Raw genomic sequence first — 25,872 nt, forward strand, 5'->3', positions numbered from 1 at the left:
AGCGGCTTCCTCCAGTGGCGGACTGGGACAAAAATTTGAGACTCAACAGCCCACATTACCGCTGACACCATATATGCAGTGCCTTTTTTGCCTCCCTGTTGTGCAGTTTTCCTCTGCATCATCTCTGCTCTCACTCTGTCTGTCTGTGCTTCTTCTTGTTCTTCTCTATCACTCTGTCTGTCTGCCTGTCACTCCTAAGTATTAATAGCTATTATACTGAACAAAAATATAAATGCAACATGCAACAATTTCAAAGATTTTACTGAGTTACAGTTCATATAAGGAACATAGTCAATTTAAATAAATTCATATGGCCCTAATCTATGGATTTCACATGACTAGGAATACAGATATGCATCTGTTGGTCACAGATAACTGGAAAAAAATGGGCCTCAGAATTTCGTCACGGTATCTCTGTGCATTCAAATTGCTATCGATAAAATGCAATTGTGTTTGTTGTCCGTAGCATATGCTTGCCCATAGCATAACCCCACCGCCACCATGGGGCACTCTGTTCACAATGTTGACATCAGCAAACCGCTCACCCACATGACGCCATACACGTGGTCTGCGGTTGTGAGGTCGGTTGGATGTACAGCCAAATTCTCTAAAACGACGTAGGAGGCAGTTTATGGAAGAGAAATTAACATTACATTTTCTGGCAACAGTTCTGGTGGACATTCCTGCAGTCAGCATGCCAATTGCACTCTCCCTCAAAACTTGAGACATCTGTGGCATTGTGTTGTGTGACAAAACTGCACATAATAGTGGCCTTTTATTGTCCCCAGCAGAAGGTGCACCTGTGTAATGATCATGCTGTTTAATCAGCTTCTTGATATGCCACACCTGTCAGGTGGATGGATTATCTTGGCAAAGGAGAAATGCTCACTAACAGATGTAAACAAATTTGTGCACAAAAGATAAGAGAAATAAACTTTTAGTGTGAATGGAACATTTCGGGAATCTTTTATTTCAGCTCATGAAACATGGGACCAACACTTTACATGTTGCGTTTATATTTTTGTTCAGTATAAATTATGAACTTCACAGGGTGGTGAAAAGCGCAAGGTGATGTGCTCCTTTCCAATAAACATAAAGGGTCTTATTCTGGTGACATGATCATCGATGCTTGGCTGCCATTTGACAAATAGAAATAATCTTGTCCATAATAATCTCATCCATGGCTATTGGCCTACTCGCACAGTGTCTGCGAGCTGTTGGCTAGAGCACACGTGCCAATACCAGTGGGAACACTCACTATATAACTCACGTTTTTTGTGAGAAAATCATCAGTAAAGTTGAAAATGCAATGGAAAGGGTATTATTTTGTGCACTACATCATCACGCACAGCCTTTTATCCGCAACAAGTCAATTTGATGGAAACCCCTTGGAGTTTTTATGCAGATTTTTGAATATTCGCATTCAAATCTGTCAGCATTTGGATGAAAACTGAGAAAGAGTAACACAGTAGCTAGGTTTTCTCCATACCTCGACTGCACTGTCTTCTGTAGCAGCATCTGTCACAACACTTGGACCAGCCGAACCAGAACTTTTAGAAAATGAGTTGGTTAATTTCATACATTAAGCAGCTGTGGCCTCAAGACTTTTTTTGGTCTCTTAACTTTTTTCGGCACTACCTTTCCGGTTTTTACGAGCCATGATCTGGGCTGACTAATGAAAAGAGAGTCAGAGCAAGGTCTCTTTGCTCATGTGCGTTTGACTTTGAACATGAATTTTGCGCCACCTCAGCCAATCAGAAAACCGGGCAGGCCTATCTTGGTAGGGGGGACTGGCCGTTGTCCACTGACCAGGCAAATGCTCAAATATATTAATATGACAATAGAGAAATTGCACAAAAGTCATAATCTTTACAGGCCCAAGGGCCATCTGCCATTGCCCCTAAAAGAAGTCAATTATTTGTATTATTATTCATTTATTTTGACCATCCCACCCCCAAAAAAGATGGTCCAATGCGCCCATGCCTTCTTCTGTGTGTGTGACATATAAGGCACAATACAACCCAGGATCATCCTTCCTTCCTCCATGTCCCTTTGCCTTTTTCCCGCCACTGCACTGCAACGAGATGTAATCTAAATTCACTCTGACATCCCGCTAGTGCACTAGCTGAGAGGAGATAGTAGAGAGAGAGAGAGAGAGAGAGAGAGAGAGAGGGGGAGGGAAGTGTAGGGCTTGTCATGTAGTGTAGGGCTTGTCATGTAGGAGGGGCCTACTTGTAAAAAGGTGATGTTTTTTCTCTCAGTATTTCAATTCTATTCATAGACTCAACCCGCCAGCCAAACAAGTGACATGTGGGAGGAGTGTGCACCTCCACTAACCCCTTGTTTTCTCTGTCTGGAAAAGCAAATCCTGGTGGTTGAAATGGAAGAGAACTGTCTGAGATGCAGTTGTACACATGTAATAACCTCTCTGTTATACTGATTTGTGCTGATTAGCTCCATGATACCATGCAGTCTTACTTACAAAATTGCCAATGACATGAAACATGTCTATGGTTTTGAGTATTAAGGGAGGTAAAGAAAAACAGAGGACCGAACTAAGGAAATATTAAGAAGTGGAGGACACCAATAATGTGATGCCATAAATAGTTCAAGCACAAGCAATCCAAATTTCCATAAAAATGTACCCACAGTGGGAAGACACACCCAATTACTTTTTTTTTGGACCATGCACTGCCCTCGATCGCAAGCCAGGTTTCTACAGTGAGACTGGGACTGAGATGGGTATTCTACAAAACAAAATATATGGACAAAGCTTGTTTCTTGAGGTATTCATTGTTTTGAGGTGCATGGTCTGAAGGTCTACACATGTTGTAGTCGGTGCATGTGACAAATAAAGTTTGATTTGATTTTTTGTTTTGAATACTTATGTAAATAAGGTATTTCTGTTTTTAATACCTTTGCCAACAATTCTAAAAACCTGTTTTCGCTTTGTCATTATGGGGTAGTGTGTGTAGACTGATAAAAAAAAGTGTAATCAATTCCAGAATAAGGCTGTAACGTAACAAGATGTGGAAAAAGTCAAGGGGTCTGAATACTTTCTGAATGCACTGTATGTTTGCAAAATGGGGGTTGGGACTTATGAGGAAGCCAGTATGCCCTCTAGTGGAGTGCTGTGACTGTGACTTCCAAAGTCTTCCAAAGAATTGCATTGTTCCCTCTGCTCTTGACAATAGTGGTATAAAACAGCTGTTACACTGAATAAATAACTCAATACATCTATAAGAACATTTTATAGTATCACTGTAACTGCACTCCGTATCAAAATAGTATATATAAAACCAGGAACACGCCTGCAAACTAAATACACAATATCATAGAATGTATTTTCTTTACAATCTGTATAAATAAAATGTTGCGAAAAGTGTATACTTTGTTCTCACCCGGGTAACAACCCAACCCGTTTCACCCATCTACAACAGTTCAGTAGGGCTATGCTAAGCAGCATCTTCATCTTATCCTTCTCCAAAGTTCAGTGCAGGAGGCTTCTTGTGGTGCTGAGGCTGCAGGTGGATGCTGCATTGAGTCAGCCACTGCTGGGAGATTTGGTAGAGGAAAGCTGGGGTGTCACCATGGCAGGAGGAGGGCGCCAGCAGCTGAGTGGAGATGATAGTAAGGCCAGAGGTGAGGTTACAGGTGTGCTCCCTGCCAATAAGAGTAGAAAGACGCCCAGTGCTGCCCACTTCCTAAAAAGGAGAAGCTTCCCCCCCAACACACACACCTTGGTTTTGATGAGAGCAGCAGCAGGGGGGCAAGAAGTCTCTGTAGTTTCTTCATGATCTTCCAAAAAGACTGACTCACACTATGGAAGGGAAAGACCACAGATATAGAACCCTGATATACAGTGTCTTCAGAAAGTATTAACACCCCTTGACTTTTTCAAATTTTTGTTGTGTTACAGCCAGTATTTAAAATGGATTAGATTGTGTCACTGTAGTACAAACAATATCCCATAATGTAAAAGTGGAATTATGTTTTTAGAAAGGTTTACAAATTAATGACAAAATAAAAGCTGAAATGTCTTGAGTCAATAATTACTCAACCCCTTTGCTATGACAAGCTTAAAATAGTTTAGGAGTAAAGATTTGCTTAACAAGTCACATAATAAGTTGCACGGGCTCACTCTGTGTGCAATAATAATGTTCAACATGATTTTTTTAATGACTACGTCATTTCTGTACGCCACACATACAATTATATGTAAGGCCCCTCGGTCAAGCAGTGAATTTCAAACACAGATTCAACCACAAAGACCAGGGAGGTTTTCCAATGCCTCACAAAGAAGGGTACCCATTGGTAGATGAGGGGGGGGCAGACACTGAATATCCCTTTGAGCATGGTGAAGTTTTTAATTACACTTTGGATGGTGTATCAATACAATCAGTCACTACAAAGGAAAGAAACAGCTCAGGGATTTCACCATGAGGCCAATGGTGACTTTAAAAGAGTTACAGTTTAATGGCTGTGATAGGAGATAACTGAGGATGGATCAACAACATTGCAGTTACTCCACAGTACTAACCTAAATGACAGAGTGAAAAGAAGAAAGCCTGTAAAGAATACAAATATTCAAAAACATGCAACCTATTTGCAATAAGGCACTAAAGTAAAACTGCAATAAATGTGACAAAGAAATTAACTTCATGTCCTAAATACAAAGCATTATGTTTGGGCTAAATCCAACAATGCATATCACCAAGTACCATTGTTCATATTTTCAAGCATGGTGGTGGCTGCATCATGTTATGGGTATGCTTGTTATTGGCAAGAACTAGAGAGATTTTTTTAGGATAGAAATATACAGAATAGAGCTAAGCACAGTCAAAATCCTAGAGGAAAACCTGGTTCAGTCTGCTTTCCAACAGACACTGGGAGACAAATTCATCTTTCAGCAGGACAATAACCTAAAACACAAGGTCAAATATACACTGGAGTTGCTTACCAAGATGACATTGAATGTTCCTGAGTGGCCTAGTTACAGTTGTGACTTAAAATCAACTTGAAAATCCATGGCAAGACATGAAAATGGCTGTCTAGCAATGTTCAACAACCAACTTGAAAGAGCTTGAAGAATTAAAAAAATAAAATAATTTGCAAATATTGTACAATACAGGTGTGCAAAGCTCCTAGAGACTTACCCAGAAAGACTCACAGCTGTAATCGCTGCCAAATGTGATTCTAACATGTATTGACTCAGGGATGTGAATACTTCCATTTCATTTTCACTTTGTCATTATGGGTTATTGTGTGTAGATGGGTGAGAGATTTTTTTATTTTTTTAATACATTTTGAATTCAGGCAGTAACACAACAAAATGTGGACTAATTCAAGGGGTATAACTACTTTCTGAAGGCACTGCATTGTCTATGCAGAACATGAGGCAGACGACTTGGCAAATATATTTCCTCCAGTGTGGAGTCTTGGAGCATCATCTAGCGCAGGGGTTCCAAAGCTTTTTTACTCAGGCCCCCCTTCCAGCATTGGGGAACATACCGCCATTGGTTGAAACACAACATGCTCTTGAATACAGGGTGGGTGTCATGTTTGGCTGATATATGGGAATCAAATTGAAATTTCAACTTTCAAATGGTACCATAAAGATGGGAGGCCCACACATCAGATAATGTTGACTTGAATGGGAATATCTGTTGTTTTCAGTCAATCCTCCATAGGAAACCAATTGAAATCATAGAAATATAGATAATAGAATAGAGATTACCATTTAAGTTTACAAGGGGAGGGTCCTGGAGTATTGAAAACAGGGATGCCAATAATATTTACCCCTATCGTTTTGAGAGTTTCTATTTTTATTACTTGTTAAAACTTCTTCAGGATTAGTGGGTCCCCTGCGGGACGGTTGATCTAATGTAAACTAATGCGATTAGCATGAGGTTGTAAGTAACAAGAACATTTACCAGGACATGATATTGGCAGAAAGCACAAATTCTTGTTAATCTAACTGCACTGTCCAATTTACAGTAGGTATTACAGTGAAAGAATACCATGCTATTGTTTGAGGAGAGTGCAAAGTTTGAACATGAAAAGTTATTAATAAACAAATTAGGTACATTTGGGCAGTCTTGATACAACATTTTGAACAGAAATACAATTGTTCATTGGATCAGTCTGAAACTTTGCACATACACTGCTGCCATCTAATGGCCAAAATCTAAATTGCACCTGGGCTGGAATAATACATTATGGCCTTTCTCTTGCATTTCAAAGATTGGATTATCTTTTACCAGATCTAATGTGTTATATTCTTCTACATACCTTTCACTTTTCCACAAACTTCAAAGTGTTTCCTTTGAAATGGTACCAAGAATATGCATATCCTTGCTTCAGGGCCAGAGCTACAGGCAGTTAGAGTTGGGTATGTCATTTTAGGCAACAATTGAAAAAAAAGGGTCCGATCCTTAAGAGGAAAGAAAATCTCGTTCTCCCAGCAATTGTATTAGTATAAAATACTATAATTTTCTATTTTTGGGCCGGATACAATATAGCTCAGATTTTTTTGCTAATTTTTATCAACGGTGCCAATTATTTTGGACCTGACTATCATATTTCCAATTAATAACCCACAATTTTTTCACAAAAAGTAAAGACATTCATCCAACTAGGCTGGGTGTATTCATTTTATGGACCCCATTCCCCACCTACCCATCTCACCTGGTCAGAGATGCAATTTGAGGGTGTGATTCTGAGTGCAGAAACCATTCTGCTGTGGCAGTGTAAGCTGGGCTTTGGCTCTGACAGCCTCAGCCTGCTGGGCTCAGCCACCAGATGGCTCCACAAGCTGCCACAGTCACTAAGCAAGAGAGAAGAGGAGTCAGCTCTACAACCTCATGGAACACAGAAGTGAAGCTTCATACATATACAGAGGCATGTTTTAGTTACAGTAAAAAAAAAAGAGGGATAAATTAGACACCATATTGTAGCTGTTGGTTGAAAAGGCTGTGTGTTTTCTAGCAGCTGGGACAGAGATCGTACAGTACAGTTGGTCTCTTTAGATTCACCCAAGACCTGGAAGCACTCCTGGAAAACTACAGATGATTTCTTCACATTGCCATTCTCCAGCTGTATAGAAAAATATATCACATATCATATTTGTACATTGTTTATATATTAGCCTACATTAGGAAAATGGCAATTAAGACAGCTCCTATATAGATCACAATTCACAGGTAATAATTTCCTCTTAAGTAAAGTAAACTTGGAATGATCAAAAAGATTGGTGCACTCTCACCTTTGTTGAGAGTTTAGAGATGTCCATGGGTGAAGACAGAGATGAAGATCTTTCAACTGCATCCGACTTGTTGCCATTACAGGCAGAACTCCAGTCTCCAAACGCACTGTCCACCTCGGCGTCATTCTGTTCCCAAGCAGTTTGGACAGACCAGTCGACGAAATCCCCGCAAGCAAAAAATAATGGTTCCTCCATTGAACGGATAAGCCTGTTTTAGGACAAGGATCAGATAATGGAAGAAATTACAATTTATCCGTCCGTCCACATCCACAGACGCCCCCAACTTCTGGACTGATCAGGCAATGCTGTGATAAGTAGGCCATCAGTGACTTCCCTCTCTCTATTGTTATGATTTCCTGTGCAGCCCATACACTTAAATAATAGGGTGCAACATGTAATAGAGGATAGAACCACGACATGAAGTGAATTAGTGTAATGATAGCCACAAAAACATACGTGTGCAAATTAAAACGATAATTATACAAACCTGATTAATAAAACAAGAAACACAACCTACACATAATGCTAACCTGTTGATAGACTGAACTCATATGAAATAACCATATTACGTACATTAGGATTACATTACACCCACGATACAGTGTATCGGATAGGTCTACACCGTTAGATCCTACGAAGTCTTTAGCTGAGAGACCTCTAAACAGGGTAAATTTTCCTTACCGGTGGCGCGTCTGTAACAGGGGAAGTTTCTAAGAATCCGGAAGGTGATAATAAACAATAGCCTATGCCGCGTTCAGAAGAACTGTGAGCTCGGAACTCGGAAATCGTCGACTTCCGACTTCAGTGGGTTTCAAACAACTGGGAACTCTGAAAACAAAACGAGCTCGACTGGAAAAAAACGATTTGAACGGTCATCAAACCAAATTCCAACTATGGAACTCGGGCCTATACAATTCCGACTTTTCCGACCTGAAGATCAATGACGTCATGATTTAACATCGTATTTTTTCCGAGTTCCCAGTTCTTTTGAACGCGGCACTACTTCCCACTGTTTTGGATCCGCCCCGATGACGAAGAGATTGCGTAGGAGCCCAGAGCTAACCTTACCTGACGCAGGTGCATTGACAGCGAAAATCTAGACGCAACTGAAACCGACAGAGGGCGCCCTAAATTCTAAGATGTGTGTTTGAGCCACAGTTGTGTAACTTTGGCCTACTTGACAAAGTAAGAATTGATTGTCAAGAAATGACTAGACAGGCCCAACATTAACATTTGACCCTCCATAGGGAGATACTATATATTATTTAAAATGACTGGTGATGAATAATGTGTTGGCCTCAAGTTGGTAAAGCAGTCAAGGACATTTACTGTGAGTAAACATGTATTTTATTTCATTTGATTCCGTTTGCCCTGAGACATTGGGAAAGAAATACACGGCCTGACTCTACTCTTATGGTTTGACATAATGTGAACAATTACTTGGGAGGAAATATGTATATCCATCCACATGGTTAAAATCAAAACCCTACGGTCAATTAGTAGTAACAGTACACACAGTTGCTCACAGACAGACTGACAAGACTGATATGATTAGGCTTTTTTTTCAGGTTTTGTTGATAGACAGTATGAAAAACAATATTTGTAGCATTCCTCGACCCCAGCTCATTTAAGGCATGCCATGTGAACTCAGAGCAGTAATTGGAATAGTAAATTAAGCTAAGCAGGGCTGGGCTTGGCTTGGTAAAACTCTGGATGAAAGACCGAAGGGTAGCTGTAGATAGATCAATTGCCCAGTCTATAGTTTATTTTCTGATAGTGGATATAACGTTGAAGATCTGATGTTGTTTTAAAGGTACAAATTCAACATATTTTATACAAGGTTTGTCTATGTTGAAATTTGGTTACCATGATGACATAATCCTGTGGTTGAAATTTCACACTCAAAACAACCGTTTACTTTGATTACTTTTTTCAAATCCAATGCATTTTCCACGTAGATTACACATTGACAAATTAAGGTGAAACAATGTTGATTCAACCAGTTTGTGCCCAGTGGGATGTTACTCAACCAAAGAATATGGTAGGAGGCGAGACTATATGTTACCTATTTATTTGGAACTTTTACCATTATAGGTCTTCACACTGATATGAAGTTGGATGCATTACAAGATGAAGATGTTTTTCATTACACTAAACCAACATAAACAATGCTTTATCGCTCTTTAATTTAAAGTACTTGGCATGGCCATGTAATGGAACCTTGCCCTTCCAAAGTTCTATGCAGAGAAAAAATACTATGGTGGATTTATTCATGTTTTCACTTTATCCCTTTTGCAATTCCGTTGGACAAGGGGTTACATTGTGTCAGTGAGGGAGCAAATCTCAGATTTGTATCAGTTTGATGTGGAGACAAAGCATGGAAATGGAGGAATGAGAGATAGAATTCATTTGACCTTTCTCTGCCTCAACTTTCTCATATGTACAATGTCCAACTACTGCACCATCAGATATATAATTTCCCGTGAGGAGGAGGACATGGACAGTTATACCATATGTACCCTGAGTAAAGTAAACAGAACCACGTCGTTGATTTTCTATATTGACAAGGATTCCGATGTGGATTGCATGCAGTATTTCTGGTGTTCCATTAAAGCTAATTTCCTAGAGTAACACCATTTTGTGCAGCTCTGTCTTCCCACATGAAAAACCAGTACTCACAGTAGTGTTTTTGTGAACTTTACTGTACTTTCAGGGTTTTTGCTGACACGACTGTAGTATACTGTATTATTTATATTTTACTGCAGTTTAAATTCTGTAGTAAAAAAAACAAGTATATAATATAGTATTTACTGTAGTGTTTTTGCAGACTGTAGTGTTTTTGCGGGCATTACTATAGTATTTACTGCAGTATTTACTACAGTGTTTTTTTGCAGATAATACTGTAGTATTTACAGTATTCTACAGTGGACTACCACATTCTATATTAAGTACTACACAAAGGATACCTCAGTGTGTACTATAGTATTTGTCATGTATGCTCTCTCCTCCAGCGCTCTAGGTCGCCATGCTCCCACATCTCAGCCAGATTGACAGGTTTCCCGCTCCTCAGCAGAGGTGACTGGTCCGCTCCTGTTCCACAGGATCGTCATTTTGGTCGGCGTTCTGCGGCTGGAACCGTGCGTCGGGGAGGGGGTACTGTCACGTGTGCTCCCTCTTCGGCCTCTAGGTCACCAGGCTGCTCGATATGGCACACACCTGTCACCATCGTTACGTGCACCTGCATGTCTTCAAACTCACCTGGACTCCATCACCTCCCTGATTACCTTCCCTATATATGTCACTCCCTTTGGTTCCTTCCCCAGGCTTTATTGTGTCTGTTCCATGTTTGTGTGCTGTTAGTGTTTCTTGTTTTGTATTATATTCCGTTTATTTTATTAAAACACTCACTCCCTGAACTTGCTTCCCGACTCTCAGCGCACTCGTTACAGTATTATAGTATCTATTACAGTATACAACAGCTTACTGAATAATTCTATAGTAAGCACTGTATTATTCTATAGTAAACTGTAGTGTTTTTTCATGTGGGTATTATGGGCACGAGGGCATTATTGTTGAGATGGTCCGTGAAGGACTTTCTGATTCTTCAGTGTGTTAGGTTGAGACTAGAGATGCAGAAAGGGATGCATAGCATTGATTTTATATTTAAATAGCAGACAAAAGGGTGTCCTCTATGATACCGGTGGAAAATGCAGAAATATGCATGACTTAGGATCTCATGATTTTCAGATTCCAATGGGGTAGTCATGGATGGAAATTGTTTGTACAAGTGTATAGGTACAGTATGTGTCTGTGTACATGAGTGGTGTTTTCAGTGTTTTGTAGGCTACAAATGTAATGTGATGCCAGTATGTCTGGGAACCTCAGGTTTGTTTACTGTGTGCCTAAATATAACCCCTCACCCTCCTGTGTGACCTTTCTCTGAGCCATGAGCATCTTCTCACAAGATCCCACACACTTCAACCTTTTTACAGGTTTTCTGGAACTGATCCGGGTAACATCATATGCTGCTCTATGGAGCTAAAGACACATACACTTTGCATAGCTGCACACAGTATTTTTTCTCCACATACTACATAGTGACAATGGCTTTATGGAATTTAAACTGGGTTTACATTAAATGGGTTATGATATTATAAATTATTGTTAGATCAAGATGAGTTTATGTTTTCCTTCCTGTGCTTTTCAGAAGGATGAGATCCACAAAGAAGAGGTATAGCCTGAATATTTTGGATGAGCACAGGATGGGGGAAGAACATTTTCTTGTTTCTCTTGAACTAGCATTGATTCTGGTTTGGAGTTGTTGCTTGATCCTGTGCCAAAAGCTAATGTAGTATCATCTTGCAGCTCACAATTATTACAATCTAATTCAGATGCATTTGTGAGGCTTGATCCAATTGAACACATATTCAATGTATGTATGTGGAAAAAAGCACATTACTGTGCATCACAATAAGGATATTGGATAATGTCCCCCAGAGGCTTCATACCCCATACCCATAGAGGGCACAGGGGCACGTGCCCCCTCAGATTTTTATCTCTGTAATACTGCTAGCCACTTGGCAATTTTATGAAGTTGGCTTTAGCTAGCTCAGATATGTTCCCAACTCCCAACCACACAAATAGCTACCAAGAAGCAATTTCCGGCTATCAATCAAGTTAGAGTAGCTAGCTTGTCTATCTACACTACATGACCAAAAGTATGTGGACACCTCGTCGAACATCATTCCAAAATCATGGGCATTAATATGGAGTTGGCAATGGCAATATGGCAATGTCATGCTGAAATAGGAAACTGTTGCCACAAAGTTGGAAGCACAGAATCACCTAGAACAGTGGTTCTCAACTGGTTTTGCCCGGGGACCCAAATTTGACAATGACAATTGAGGTAGACCCACCCAAGAGGTAGATAGGTAGACCCAATATTATGGACTGTTGATGATTACATTTTATGTTCCCTTTCAAAGTATACTCTGTCTCAATTAGGGTATTAAAGAAAGTCCTTACACAGCCATATTAACTGAAAACATTTATTAACAATTCAAGAGAATAAGCCATTTAATTAGGCGACCAGTTCAGGAGTGGGGTGTAATAAATTATCAGACTCAGAACATGACATCAAAACCAGTCCAATAATGTTCATGAAAAGTATCACATACCAGTCCAACAATGTTAATGAACAGTAACACATACCAGTCCAACAATGTTAATGAACAGTAACACATACCAGTCCAACAATGTTAATGAACAGCTAACACATACCAGTCCAACAATGTTAATGAACAGTAACACATACCAGTCCAACAATGTTAATGAACAGTAACACATACCAGTCCAACAATGTTAATGAACAGTAACACATACCAGTCCAACAATGTTAATGAACAGTAAACACATACCAGTCCAACAATGTTAATGAACAGTAACACATACCAGTCAAACAATGTTAATGAACAGTAACACATACCAGTCCAATAATGTTAATGAACAGTATCACATACCAGTTTTTAAAATTGAAAAAACAACAAATCATTAGGAATTCTTAATCATCAATTATCATGTCAATAGTTTCACAACGTTGAAAAGTGTTTTTAAAGGTGTACGTTTTTAACCCGTTCAATAAAATGTAATATGAATGTCAGAATGAATTAACATAGGGAACATAACTCCTTAACCTGTTTATTTAATGTGTGTGTGTGTGTGTGTGTGTGTGTGTGTGTGTGTGTGTGTGTGTGTGTGTGTGTGTGTGTGTGTGTGTGTGTGTGGTGTGTGTGTGTGTGTGTGTGTGGGGGGTTTTGTGTGTGTGTGTGTGTGTGTGTGTGTGTGTGTGTGTGTGTGTGTGTGTGTGTGTGTGTGTGTGTGTGTGTGTGTGTGTGTGTGTGTGTGAAAAGCTGGGGGTGTCAGTGGGAAAGCTGGGGGTGTTTCTTGAGTTTGATAAGTTTATTGAAGTTTGGTTGACAGGGCAACTCGAAGGTCATGCTTGCTGTCCAGGTTGTTTCTGCTTTTGTTTTCAGCACAGCTATAGCAGAGAACCCACTTTCACACAGATAGGTAGTTCTGAACGGTAGCATGATTTTGATTGCATGACAGACGAGAGCAGGATACTTGACTGTTCTTATGTCAGAAGATTTTGGAGTGAGTTGAAGATTTTATTTTAAAATAAATTACTATTAATGTTAATCTGAGAGACTCTGATATTATTTTTTATTTTGATCCAAATGATATGGACCCTGATTTAACTTTCATTGTTAATTTGTTTATTTTTCATGGAAGATTCTTTATCCATAAAATGAAGTGGGCAGAGAACAAGCCCCTCTTCACATTATTTAAGATATCATTTAAATATTATTTTGAAATGATCAGTAAATGTAAAAACAAAAATGCAATACGCACCAAAAAACTTTTTGACAAATTGAAAATGTATCTCGATATGTAATACCCCTGTCTGTTAGGTTTATGTACTCTTGTTTGTAGTGTTCATAATAGAGAGTAGGATACTCTCCCATTACGCTGCTTCAGAACTTCAATCAGCATTAGGAAACATGTCAATCCTCCCGTTAGAAACAAGATTTGTCCGAACGGTAAGCTTCATCTTGAAGGCATCCACTTTGTCAAATCGATTGTGCCACCTCCCACAAGTCGATTGTGCCACCTCCCACAAGTCGATTGTGCCACCTCCCTTGCATTGACACATGGAGAGAATTCAGATGATCAAAAATATCCGCCAGGTAGGCAATTTGCGTGAACCATTCCTCACAATCGACATTTTCGGGCAGCGGACCTCTGCATGATAAAGCACATGCTGGTGCACGTTCCCCATATCCCTACATAAGGCCTGGAAACAACTGCTTTTCGTGGAACTCTTTTTGATATAGTTGACACACTTGATCACATCCTGGAGCGTGGCGTGGTAGGTGTAGGAAGCAGGGGTTCCACGTCACACTCGGTGCTCTGTCCAGGATCCGCTTTAATATCCCGGAGTGCTTTCCCGTCATGGCAGCTGCCCCGTCAGTGGTCACACCGACGCACCCATCCCAGGCCAGTCCCACGGAGCCCAAGTACATATTCATTGTGTTAAAGACAGGCTCTGCAAAGTTGGTGTCTGACATACACCATTAGAATGGCATGGTTAGCCACGTCTGTGGATTCATCAAGCTGCAGTGCATAATGGCCATTTGCACCAATGCTCTCTGAGGTCTGGCGCGTTATGTCCTCAGACATGTCCTGAATTCTCATCCTCATGGTGTCATTGGATAGGGGGATGGTTTTAAATTTGTTGGCGGCTGACTCCAAAGATTTCAATGTACATTTCAATCGCAGCAGGGAGTATGAGATTATCTGCGCTGATGTGAGCTTTTTTGCACTCAGCAATGCGCTGTGCCACAAGGTATGATGCGTGAAATGCCTTTTTATGTACCATGCATACCTTGTTCTATGAATCTTGTGAGGCCTCCAGATATTAACATTTCCTTTTAAAAAAGTCTGTTGTTTTATCTTTGTGGCTTGGATGTTGGTGCCCAGATGACGTTTCATTTTGGAGGGTTTCATGCTCCCATTAGCTAACAGCTCGTTGCATTGGACGCACTACGGTCTACTCACCCTTGGCACACTCAGACGAGAGTGGTCTGAAATATGAGTAGATAGCCAGAGCGAATTTACGAATGCACCCTACGTAAAACCACATTTGATAAAGTCGGGCTCGTATTTTCTCTTCTTGGACGTGTCACATTTAAAACTAAACAATGTTGCATAATGAAATGTTTATTGGATCTGCGTGTGTGTGTGTGTGTGTGTGTGTGTGTGTCTGTCTGTCTGTCTGTGTGTCGAGAAATCTGTAATTTCATTGGATCAGTGTGTGTGTGGGTGGCGAGAACGTTATTGTAATAGTCAATGAGCGAGCGCAGCGCCAAACCCCTCGGAGTCCGAATTTAGCTAGACATTTCACAACTGCGGACCCACTGCACCTGTAAAGTCAACAACAATAATCTGTTCAGCAGGTATCATTTCCAAATAAAAGTATCGGTGCTGCGGTTACCTTTCAATATAATGTGTATTTTGTCCCACGACCCCTTAAAATCCTGTCCTGTCCAAAATTGTAATCAGTAACGTAACTCATAATCTGATTACATTCCGTTACTTTCCCTTTAAGAAAAATACAAAAATGTATGTTACCAATTGAACGACATATATTGCAGGATAAATCAATTTTAAAGTTTACATAGCTGGCCATATATGGATGTTAAATTTTACTTTATGGGTTGGTTATGTAGGCTTCTTTTAACCCATCGCTTTCTACTACATATAATAATAGGATTCAATTATATATTTACATTAAAAACCAAAGTCTAATAGAATTCCAGTCATTCCAATAAATGTTATACCCCTTGATCTTCAAGAATAGGACTTGGAAATATGGAAGAATAGATTAGCCAAATTGTTTTACCTGAGCATGACCCCTAAACTAAGGACTTATTAGCCAGCCCTACTCTGTTGTTTATGATTTTGTTGTCATGGAGGACTAATTGGGCTCATTGATTGGAGTTGAAAAATAAATGCTGCGCTCATGGAATGGCATGCTTTGAGCACTCCTGAAAAGTGCTATTTACATGTGAAAAATGAATGCCATATGCTGCATTTGCTATAGGCCTATTGTTTACCTTTTTGTTGGTGACACTTTGATATCTTGATAATATGCAGCTGTTTAAAGGGAAAATCCACAGATGAAACAATAACAAAACGGTCGCCCAGCCTCTGTTTTGGTTAAAAGCTGAGGGATGGCCTGGAGAAATGTAAATACTTTCAGATTAATAGACAGAGCTATAGATGCAAGTACTGACCATCCATGATATAAAAATTATTGTTTTAACCATGTTCTGAGGCTATACAGTGTTTGTTTACATTTACAATATTTACAAACATTGGGGGAAAAATTGCTTATAATTTGGGTTCTCATGATGTGACAGTTGAACTAAACTCATGAGGTGAACTAAGCTCATGACGCATTAATAAGTTATATTCTTCAAGAATCAATGGATATATATATATATATATATATATATATATATATATATATATATATACAGATACAGTTGAAGTCGGAAGTTTAAATACACTCGTTTTTCAACCACTCCACAAATTTCTTGTTAGCAAACTATAGTTTTGGCAAGTCGGTCAGGACTTACTTTGTGCATGACACAAGTCATTTTTCCAACAATTGTTTACAGACAGATTATTTCACTTATAATTCACTGTATCACAATTCCAGTGGGTCAGAAGTTTACATACACTAAGTTGACTGTGCCTTTAAACAGCTTGAAAAATTCCAGAAATTATGTCATGGCTTTAGGAGCTTCTGATAAGCTAATTGACATAATTTGAGTCAATTGGAGGTGTATCTGTGGATGTATTTCAAGGCCTACCTTCAAACTCAGTGCATCTTTGCTTGACATCATGGGAAAATCAAAAGAAATCAGCCAAGACCTCAGAAAAAGAATTGTAGACCTCCACAAGTCTAGTTCATCCTCAGGAGCAATTTCCAAACGCCTGAAGGTTCCACGTTCATCTGTACAAATAATAGTACGCAAGTATAAACACCATTGGACCATGCAGCCGTCATACCGCTCAGGAAGGAGACGTGTTCTGTCTCCTAGAGATTAACGTACTTTGGTGCAAAAAGTGCAAATCAATCACAGAACAACAGCAAAGGACCTTGGGAAGATGCTGGAGGAAACAGGTACAAAGTATCTATATCCACAGTAAAAAACGAGTCCTATATCAACATAACTTGAAAGGCCGCTCAGCAAGGAAGAAGCCACTGGTCCAAAACAGCCATAAAAAAGCCAGACTACAGTTTGCAACTGCACATGGGGACAAAGATGGTACTTTTTGGAGAAATGTCCTCTGGTCTGATGAAACAAAAATAGAACTGTTTGGCCATAATGACCATCGTTATGTTTGGAGGAAAAAGGGTGAGGCTTGCAAGCCAAAGAACACCATCCCAAATGTGAAGCGCGGGGGTGGCAGCAACATGTTGTGGAGGTGCTTTGCTGCAGGAGGGACTGGTGCACTTCACAAAATAGATGGCATCGTGAGGTAGGAAAATTATGTGGATATATTGAAGCAACATCTCAAGACATCAGTCAGGAAGTTAAAGCTTTGTCGCAAATGGGTCTTCCAAATGGACAATGACCCCAAGCATACTTCCAAAGTTGTGGCAAAATAGCCTAAGGACAACAAAGTCAAAGTATTGGAGTGGCCATCACAAAGCCCTGACCTCAATCCTAGAAAATTTGTGGGCAGAACTGAAAAGCGTGTGCGAGCAAGGAGGCCTACAAACCTGACTCAGTTACACCAGCTCTGTCAGGAGGAATGGGCCAAAATTCACCCAACTTATTGTGGAAAGCTTGTGGAAGGCTACCGGAAACGTTTGACCCAAGTTAAACAATTTAAAGGCAATGCTACCAATACTAATTGAGGTATGTAAACTTCTGACCCACTGGGAATGTGATGAAAGAAATAAAAGCTGAAATAAATCATTCTCTCTACTATATTCTGACATTTCACATTCTTAAAATAAAGTGGTGATCCTAACTGACCTAAAACAGGGAATGTTTATTAGGATTAAACGTCAGGAATTTCCGGCGCCAACAGAGATGGCCGCCTCGCTTCGCCTTCCTAGGAAACTATGCAGTATTTCTTTTTCTTACGTGTTATTTCTTACATTGGTACGCCGGTAATCTTAGGTTTCATTACATACAGTCGGGAGGAACTACTGAATATAAGAGCAACGTCAACTCACCATCATTACGACCAGGAATATGATTTCCCGAAGCGGATCCTGTGTTTTGCCTTCCACCCAGGACAATGGATCTGATCCCAGCCGGCGAATCTAAACAACGTCGCCGTAAAAGGGGAAAACGAAGCGGTCTTCTGGTCAGGCTCCGGAGACAGGCACATCGCACACCACTCCCTAGCATACTACTCGCCAATGTCCAGTCTCTTGACAACAAGGTTGATGAATCCGAGCAAGGTTGCCTTCCAGAGAGACATCAGAGACTGTAACGTTCTTTGCTTCACGGAAACATGGCTCACTCGAGAGACGCTATCGGAGTCGGTGCAGCCAGCTGGTTTCTTCACGCATCGCGCCGACAGAAACAAGCATCTTTCTGGTAAGAAGAGGGGCGGGGGGTATGACTTATGATTAACGAGACGTGGTGTGATCATAACAACATACAGGAACTCAAGTCATTCTGTTCACCTGACTTAGAATTCCTCACAATCAAATGCCGACCGCATTATCTACCAAGGGAATTCTCTTCGATTATAATCACAGCCATATATATATTCCCCCCCAAGCAGACACATCGATGGCCCTGAACAAACTTTATTTGACTCTATGTAAACTGGAAACCACATATCCTGAGGCTGCATTCATTGTAGCTGGGGATTTTAACAAGGCTAATCTGAAAACAAGACTACCTAAATTCTATCAGCATATCGATTGCGCAACCAGGGCTGGTAAAACCCTGGATCATTGTTATTCTAACTTCCGTATAAGGCCCTCCCCCGCCCTCCTTTCGGAAAAGCTGACCACGACTCCATTTTGTTGCTTCCAGCCTACAGACAGAAACTAAAACAAGAAGCTCCCGCGCTCAGGTCTGTTCAACGCTGGTCCGACCAATCTGATTCCACGCTTCAAGACTGCCTCGATCACGTGGATTGGGATATGTTCCGCATTGCGTCCAACAATCACATTGACGAATACGCTGATTCGGTGAGCGAGTTCATTAGAACGTGCATCGGCGATGTCATACCCACAGCAACTATTAAAACATTCCCAAACCAGAAACCGTGGATTGATGGCAGCATTAGCGCGAAACTGAAAGCGCCAACCACTGCTTTTAACCAGGGCAAGGTGACCGGAAACATGACCGAATAGAAACAGTGTAGCTATTCCCTCTTCAAGGCAATCAAACAAGCTAAGCGTCAGTATAGAGACAAAGTAGAGTTGCAATTCAACGGCTCAGACACAAAGAGTATGTGGCAGGGTCTACAGTCAATCACGGATTACAAAAAGAAAACCAGCCCCGTCGCGGACCAGGATGTCTTGCTCCCAGACAGACTAAATAACTTCTTTGCTCGCTTTGAGGACAATACAGTGCCACTGACACGGCCCGCTACCAAAATCTGCGGACTCTCCTTCACTGCAGCCGACGTGAGTAAAACATTTAAACGTGTTAACCCTTGCAAGGCTGCAGGCCCAGACGGCATCCCCAGCCGCGTCCTCAGAGCATGCGCAGACCAGCTGGCTGGTGTGTTTACGGACTATTTCAACCAATCCTTATCCCAGTCTGCTGTTCCACACATCCTTCAAGAGGGCCACCATTGTTCCTGTTCCCAAGAAGCTAAGGTAACTGAGCTAAACGACTATCGCTCCGTAGCACTCAATTCCGTCATCATGAAGTGCTTTGAGAGACTAGTCAAGGACCATATCACCTCCACCCTACCTGACACCCTAGACCCACTCCAATTTGCTTACCGCCCAATAGGTCCACAGACGACGCAATCGCAACCACACTGCACACTGCCCTAACCCATCTGGACAAGAGGAATAACTATGTGAGAATGCTGTTCATCGACTACAGCTCAGCATTTAACACCATAGTACCCTCCAAACTCGTCATCAAGCTCGAGACCCTGGGTCTCGACCCCGCGCTGTTCAACTGGGTACTGGACTTCCTGACGGGCCGCCCCCAGGTGGTGAGGGCAGGTAACAACATCTCCACCCGCTGATCCTCAACACTGGGGCCCCACAGGGTGCGTTCTGAGCCCTCTCCTGTACTCCCTGTTCACCCACGACTGCGTGGCCATGCACGCCTCCAACTCAATCATCAAGTTTGCGGGCGACACTACAGTGGTAGGCTTGATTACCAACAACGACGAGACGGCCTACAGGGAGGAGGTGAGGGCCCTCGGAGTGTGGTGTCAGGAAAATTACCTCACACTCAACGTCAACAAAACAAAGGAGATGATTGTGGACTTCAGGAAACAGCAGAGGGAGCACCCCCTATCTACATCGACGGGACAGTAGTGGAGAGGTTAGTAAGTTTTAAGTTCCTCGGCGTACACATCACGGACAAACTGAATTGGTCCATCCACCCACACAGACAGCGTTGTGAAGAAGGCGCAGCAGCGCCTCTTCAACCTCAGGAGGCTGAGAAATTCGGCTTGTCACCAAAAGCACTCACAACTTCTACAGATGCACAATCGAGAGCATCCTGTCGGGCTGTATCACCGCCTGGTACGGCAACTGCTCCGCCCACAACCGTAAGGCTCTCCAGAGGGTAGTGAGGTCTGCACAACGCATCACTGGGGGCAAAGTACCTGCCCTCCAGGAACACGTACACTACCCGATGTCACAGGAAGGCCATAAAGATCATCAAGGACAACAACCACCCGAGCCACTGCCTGTTCACCCCGTCTATCATCCAGAAGGCGAGGTCAGTACAGGTGCATCAAAGCAGGGACCGAGAGACTGAAAACAGCTTCTATCTCAAGGCCATCAGACTGTTAAACAGCCACCACTAACATTGAGTGGCTGCTGTCAACTCCAGCTCACTTTAATAATGGAAATTGATGGAAATTGATAAAAAATGTTTCACTAGCCACTTTAAACAATGCCACTTAATATAATGTATTAATACATGTATATATACATTATATACATATACAGTGGGGCAATAAAGTATTTAGTCAGCCACCAATTGTGCAAGTTCTCCCACTTAAAAGATGAGAGAGGCCTGTAATTTTCATAATAGGTACACTTCAACTATGACAGACAAAATGAGAAAAAAAATCCAGAAAATCACATTGTAGGATTTTTTATTAATTTATTTGCAAATTATGGTGGAAATAAGTATTTGGTCAATAACAAAAGTTTATCTCAATACTTTGTTATATACCCTTTGTTGGCAATGACAGAGGTCAAACGTTTTCTGTAAGTCTTCACAGGGTTTTCACACACTTTGCTGGTATTTTGGCCCATTCCTCCATGCAGATCTCCTCTAGAGCAGTGATGTTTTGGGGCTGTTGCTGGGTAACACGGACTTTCAACTCCCTCCAAAGATTTTCTATGGGGTTGAGATCTGGAGACTGGCTAGGCCACTCCAGGACCTTGAAATGCTTCTTACGAAGCCCTCCTTCGTTGCCCGGGCGGTGTGTTTGGGATCATTGTCATGCTGAAAGACCCAGCCACGTTTCATCTTCAATGCCCTTGCTGATGGAAGAGGTTTTCACTCAAAATCTCACGATACATGGCCCATTCATTCTGTCCTTTACACAGATCAGTCGTCCTGGTCCCTTTGCAGACAAACAGCCCAAAGCATGATGTTTCCACCCCATGCTTCACAGTAGGTATGGTGTTCTTTGGATGCAACCAGCATTCTTTGTCCTCCAAACACGACGAGTTGAGTTTTTACCAAAAAAGTTCTATTTTGGTTTCATCTGACCATATACATTTCTCCAATCTTCTTCTGGATCATCCAAATGCTCTCTAGAAAACTTCAGACGGGCCTGGACATGTACTGGCTTAAGCAGGTGGACACGTCTGGCACTGCAGGATTTGAGTCCCTGGCGGCGTAGTGTGTTACTGATGGGGAGATCTTGCGTGGAGCCCCCAGATCGAGGGAGATTATCAGGGGTCTTGTATGTCTTCCATTTCCTAATAATTGCTCCCCACAGTTGATTTCTTCAAACCGAGCTGCTTACCTATTGCAGATTCAGTCTTCCCAGCCTGGTGCAGGTCTACATTTTGTTTCTGGTGTCCTTTGACAGCTCTTTGGTCTTGGCCATAGTGGAGTTTGGAGTGTGACTGTTTGAGGTTGTGGACAGGTGTCATTTATACTGATAACAAGTTCAAACAGGTGCCATTAATACAGGTAACAAGTGGAGGACAGAGGAGCCTCTTAAAGAAGAAGTTACAGGTCTGTGAGAACCAGAAATCTTGCTTGTTTGTAGGTGACCAAATACTTATTTTCCATCATAATTTGCAAATAAATTCATAAACAATCCTACAATGTGATTTTCTGGATTTTTCCCCCTCATTTTGTCTGTCATAGTTGAAGTGTACCTATGATGAAAATTACAGGCCTCTCTCATCTTTTTAAGTGGGCGAACTTGCACAATTGGTGGCTGACTAAATACTTTTTTGCCCCACTGTATGATGACTTGCAACTCGACTTTGACTTTAACACCAATGACTCCTGACTTGACTTGGACTTGAGCCTTATGGCTCGACCTGACTTGTCATAAAAAATTATGCTATTAAAAAAAGTGTGCAGTGCATCAACTCTTCATTTTATGGATTACAGTTTGATTCGGGCAGCAGCCAATCAAATTGTGCCAACTGAGAAAAAGTTGTGCGTGGCAGTGCAGAGGAACATCGGCGGGTGAATTCAGATGGAGCCCTTGGAAAGATGATTCCCAAAATTATTATTTTCGGATATAAAGACGACGCTGTATCAACAAAAAATGGATTGCAACTTGCAAAACATGCGGGAAGAAAATTACAGACCGAGGTGCAACCATTTCCAACTTTGTTCGACATTTGAAGCTGCACAAAGAACGGTAAGTCGGGGCTAATATAGCCGACAGCTATATATTTTATTACTTTACTAGTGTATCATGTAGGCTAACGTAACGTTAAATCAATGAGCCTCCACACAGTCAGTCAGTGCGGGAACGTGATCATTGCACCCAAGATTGAGCTACAACTGGCTAGGCATTTGGTAGCCTAAATCCTGCCTGATGTTACTGCTGTTCCTTAAACCATTGACATACGTTAGCCTACTGTAACAACACAGAGAGAGAGTGTGTGTGTGTATGTTAAGGTTGGGCGATTGTGTACAAGCCTACATCGCCTGATTGCGCCCCATAGCCATCCTCAATAGTCGATCACTATTGGGGAGGGTCTTTCTCATGGCTACCCATGTATTTCCATGGAAATATAACGTTTATAGGAAAGTAATAAATATATAGATATTTTTAAAAGCATTCATGATTGGCGTAAATGTAATATACTAACTATTACTCCTGTTAAAAATATGAAATGGTAATACTGTCACGACTTCCGCCGAAGTCGGTCCCTCCTTGTTCGGGCGGCGTTCGGCGGTCGACGTCACCGGCTTTCTAGCTACCACCGATCCACTTTTCATTTTCCATTTGTTTTGTCTTTGTTTCACACACCTGTTTTCAATCCCACAATCACTTGTTCATTATTTAACCCTCTGTTCCCCCATGTTTTTTTGTGAGTGATTGTTTATTGTATTTTCGGTCTGTCATGGTGTGCATGTATTTGTTTCTTTGTATATTTTCATTTTTGAGTAAAGTACATTTGATTACTCATATCTGCTGTCCTGCTCCTGACTCTCTACACCAGCTACACCTAGGACCCATTACAGAATCACTCACCTGAAGAATGGAGTCAGCAGGAGCAGACGCTCTCCCTGTTTCAGTGGAGGAGTGCGTTCAGCAGCACGATACCATGTTGCAACGCCTGGGCATTGCCATGGATCGCGTGCTGCAGACTATGGATCGTTTGGAAAGAGGAGGTTTTTCAGCGCCTCCACCAGCTCCACTACAACAGGTCCCACTGTCCTCTTTCCCCTGGTCCCAGCAGGATTTGACTCGCGCTCCTGAGGGAGTATGATAGGACGACTGCCGGATGCCAGGGTTTTCTACTACAGCTGGAGTTCTACCTGGCGACTGTCCCGGCTCCTTCGGGGCATGAGAGTGTGTCCGCCCTCGTCTCCTGCCTCTCAGGCAAAGCCCTGGAGTGGGCCAACGTCATATGGTGTGAGGGAGATGCGGCGTTGGATCATTACGCAGAGTTCACCCGCTGCTTTCGGGCAGTGTTCGACCATCCACCTGAGGGTCGAGCGGCGGGTGAACGTCTCTTCCACCTGAGGCAGGGGACGAGGAGCGCGCAGGATTTCGCCTTGGACTTCCGGACCCTGGCCGCCAGCGCAGGATGGAACAACAGGGCCCTGATCGATCACTACAGGTGCAGTCTGCGCGAGGACGTCCGTCGGGAGTTGGCCTGCCGAGATACCACCCTCACATTGGAACAGCTGGTGGACCTGTCCATCCGGCTGGACAACCTGCTGACTTCCCGCGGACGTCCGGATCGGGACCTGTCAGTTCCATCCCCCAGCACCTCCGCTCCGACGGCCATGGAGCTGGGAGGTGCTGCACTTAGGGCGAACGGAGGAGGGACCATTCCCTGCACCATCTGTGGCCGCAGAGGGCACACTGCTGGTCGGTGCTGGAGGGGTCCCTCAGGGAGTCGAGGCAGCAGGCAGGGCACTATCGTGTCACCCCAGGTGAGTCGGCACCAGGCTCACCCAGAGCCCCCTGTTGCTCACATGTAAGTGTTTATTTCATTTCCTGAGTTTTCCCCGCATTCCCAGCATAAGGCGCTAGTAGATTCAGGCGCAGCTGGGAATTTTATTGATCGTTCATTTGCTCATAGTTTAGGGATTCCCCTTGTTCCTGTGGATATGCCTTTCCCTGTGCATGCCCTAGATAGTCGACCATTAGGGTCAAGGCTGATTAGGGAGGCCACCGCTCCACTTGAAATGGTTACGCAGGAGGGTCATGAGGAGAGAATCAGTCTCTTCCTTATTGATTCTCCTGCGTTACCCGTGGTGCTGGTGTCACGACTCCCACCGAAGTTGGCTCCTCTTCCGGTTCGGGCGGTGCTCGGCGGTCGTCGTCACCGGCCTACTAGCTGCCACCGATCCCTTCTCCCTTTTCTGTTGGTTTTGTCTTATTGGTTACACCTGTTTCTTGTTTAGGTTTTAGTTGGGCTATTTAAGTCAGTGATGCCCGCCGGTTTTTGTGCGGGCTTATTTCCTCTGTTCGTGTTTGTGGTTGTGCGATTTTCTTGTTTTTCTCCGGACTGGTTGGGTCCTGTTTTTGGGTCGGTCTTTGTTATGCGCCTGGTGTTTTGGCGTGACCGTTTTCCTGCGCCGGAATAAAAAACAATTGTCCTTTACCCTCTGTTCCCTGCGCCTGACTCCGCACCCACTACTCATAGAAGTGCGTTACAGCTGGGCTTACCCTGGTTGGCCTATCATGACCCCACTATTTCGTGGCAACAGAGGGCTCGCAAGGGGTGGTCACGAGAGTGCTCAGGGAGGTGTGTGGGGGTTTCCATCGGTGCGACTACGGTGGAAAGTCCAGACCAGGTCTCCACCGTGCACATCCCCTCAGAATATGCCGATTTGGCTCTCGCCTTCTGTAAGAAGAGGGCAACTAAATTACCACCTCATCGACGGGGGGATTGTGCGATAAATCTCCTGGTAGACGCAGCACTTCCCAGCAGTCATGTGTATCCTCTGTCACAGGAGGAGACAGTGGCTATGGAAACATATGTCTCCGAAATCCCTGGGGCAAGGATACATTCGGCCCTCCACTTCACCTGCCTCCTCGAGTTTCTTTTTTGTGAAGAAGAAGGATGGGGGTCTGCGCCCGTGTATTGACTATCGAGGGATCAATCAGATCACTGTGAGGTACAGCTACCCGCTGCCTCT

General features: G+C 42.5%; 1 protein-coding gene across 1 annotated transcript; it reads right to left on the bottom strand.

The window, feature by feature from the left end:
• Positions 1-3,236: 3,236 nt before the first annotated feature.
• Positions 3,237-7,921, bottom strand: si:dkey-229e3.2 (uncharacterized). Its single transcript, XM_023994349.2, has 6 exons — positions 7,838-7,921; positions 7,265-7,472; positions 6,947-7,095; positions 6,688-6,826; positions 3,740-3,820; positions 3,237-3,614 (listed from the first exon to the last, which is right to left on the bottom strand). Coding segments are annotated over exons 1-6 (720 nt in total). The 5' UTR covers positions 7,840-7,921; the 3' UTR covers positions 3,237-3,473.
• Between the last annotated feature and the right edge of the window lie 17,951 nt (positions 7,922-25,872).

This window comes from Salvelinus sp. IW2-2015, linkage group LG9 (genome assembly GCF_002910315.2).
Source record: "Salvelinus sp. IW2-2015 linkage group LG9, ASM291031v2, whole genome shotgun sequence".
NCBI lineage: Eukaryota > Metazoa > Chordata > Actinopteri > Salmoniformes > Salmonidae > Salvelinus > Salvelinus sp. IW2-2015.

Bases quoted from the DNA above. Each gene is read 5' to 3' on its own strand.
- si:dkey-229e3.2 (XM_023994349.2), bottom strand. The intron at 6,827-6,946 runs GTGTCTAATTTA...TCTCTTGCTTAG, and splicing joins CAACCAACAGCTACAATATG to TGACTGTGGCAGCTTGTGGA. The intron at 3,615-3,739 runs GTGTGTGTGTTG...ATCTCCACTCAG, and splicing joins CTGCTCTCATCAAAACCAAG to CTGCTGGCGCCCTCCTCCTG.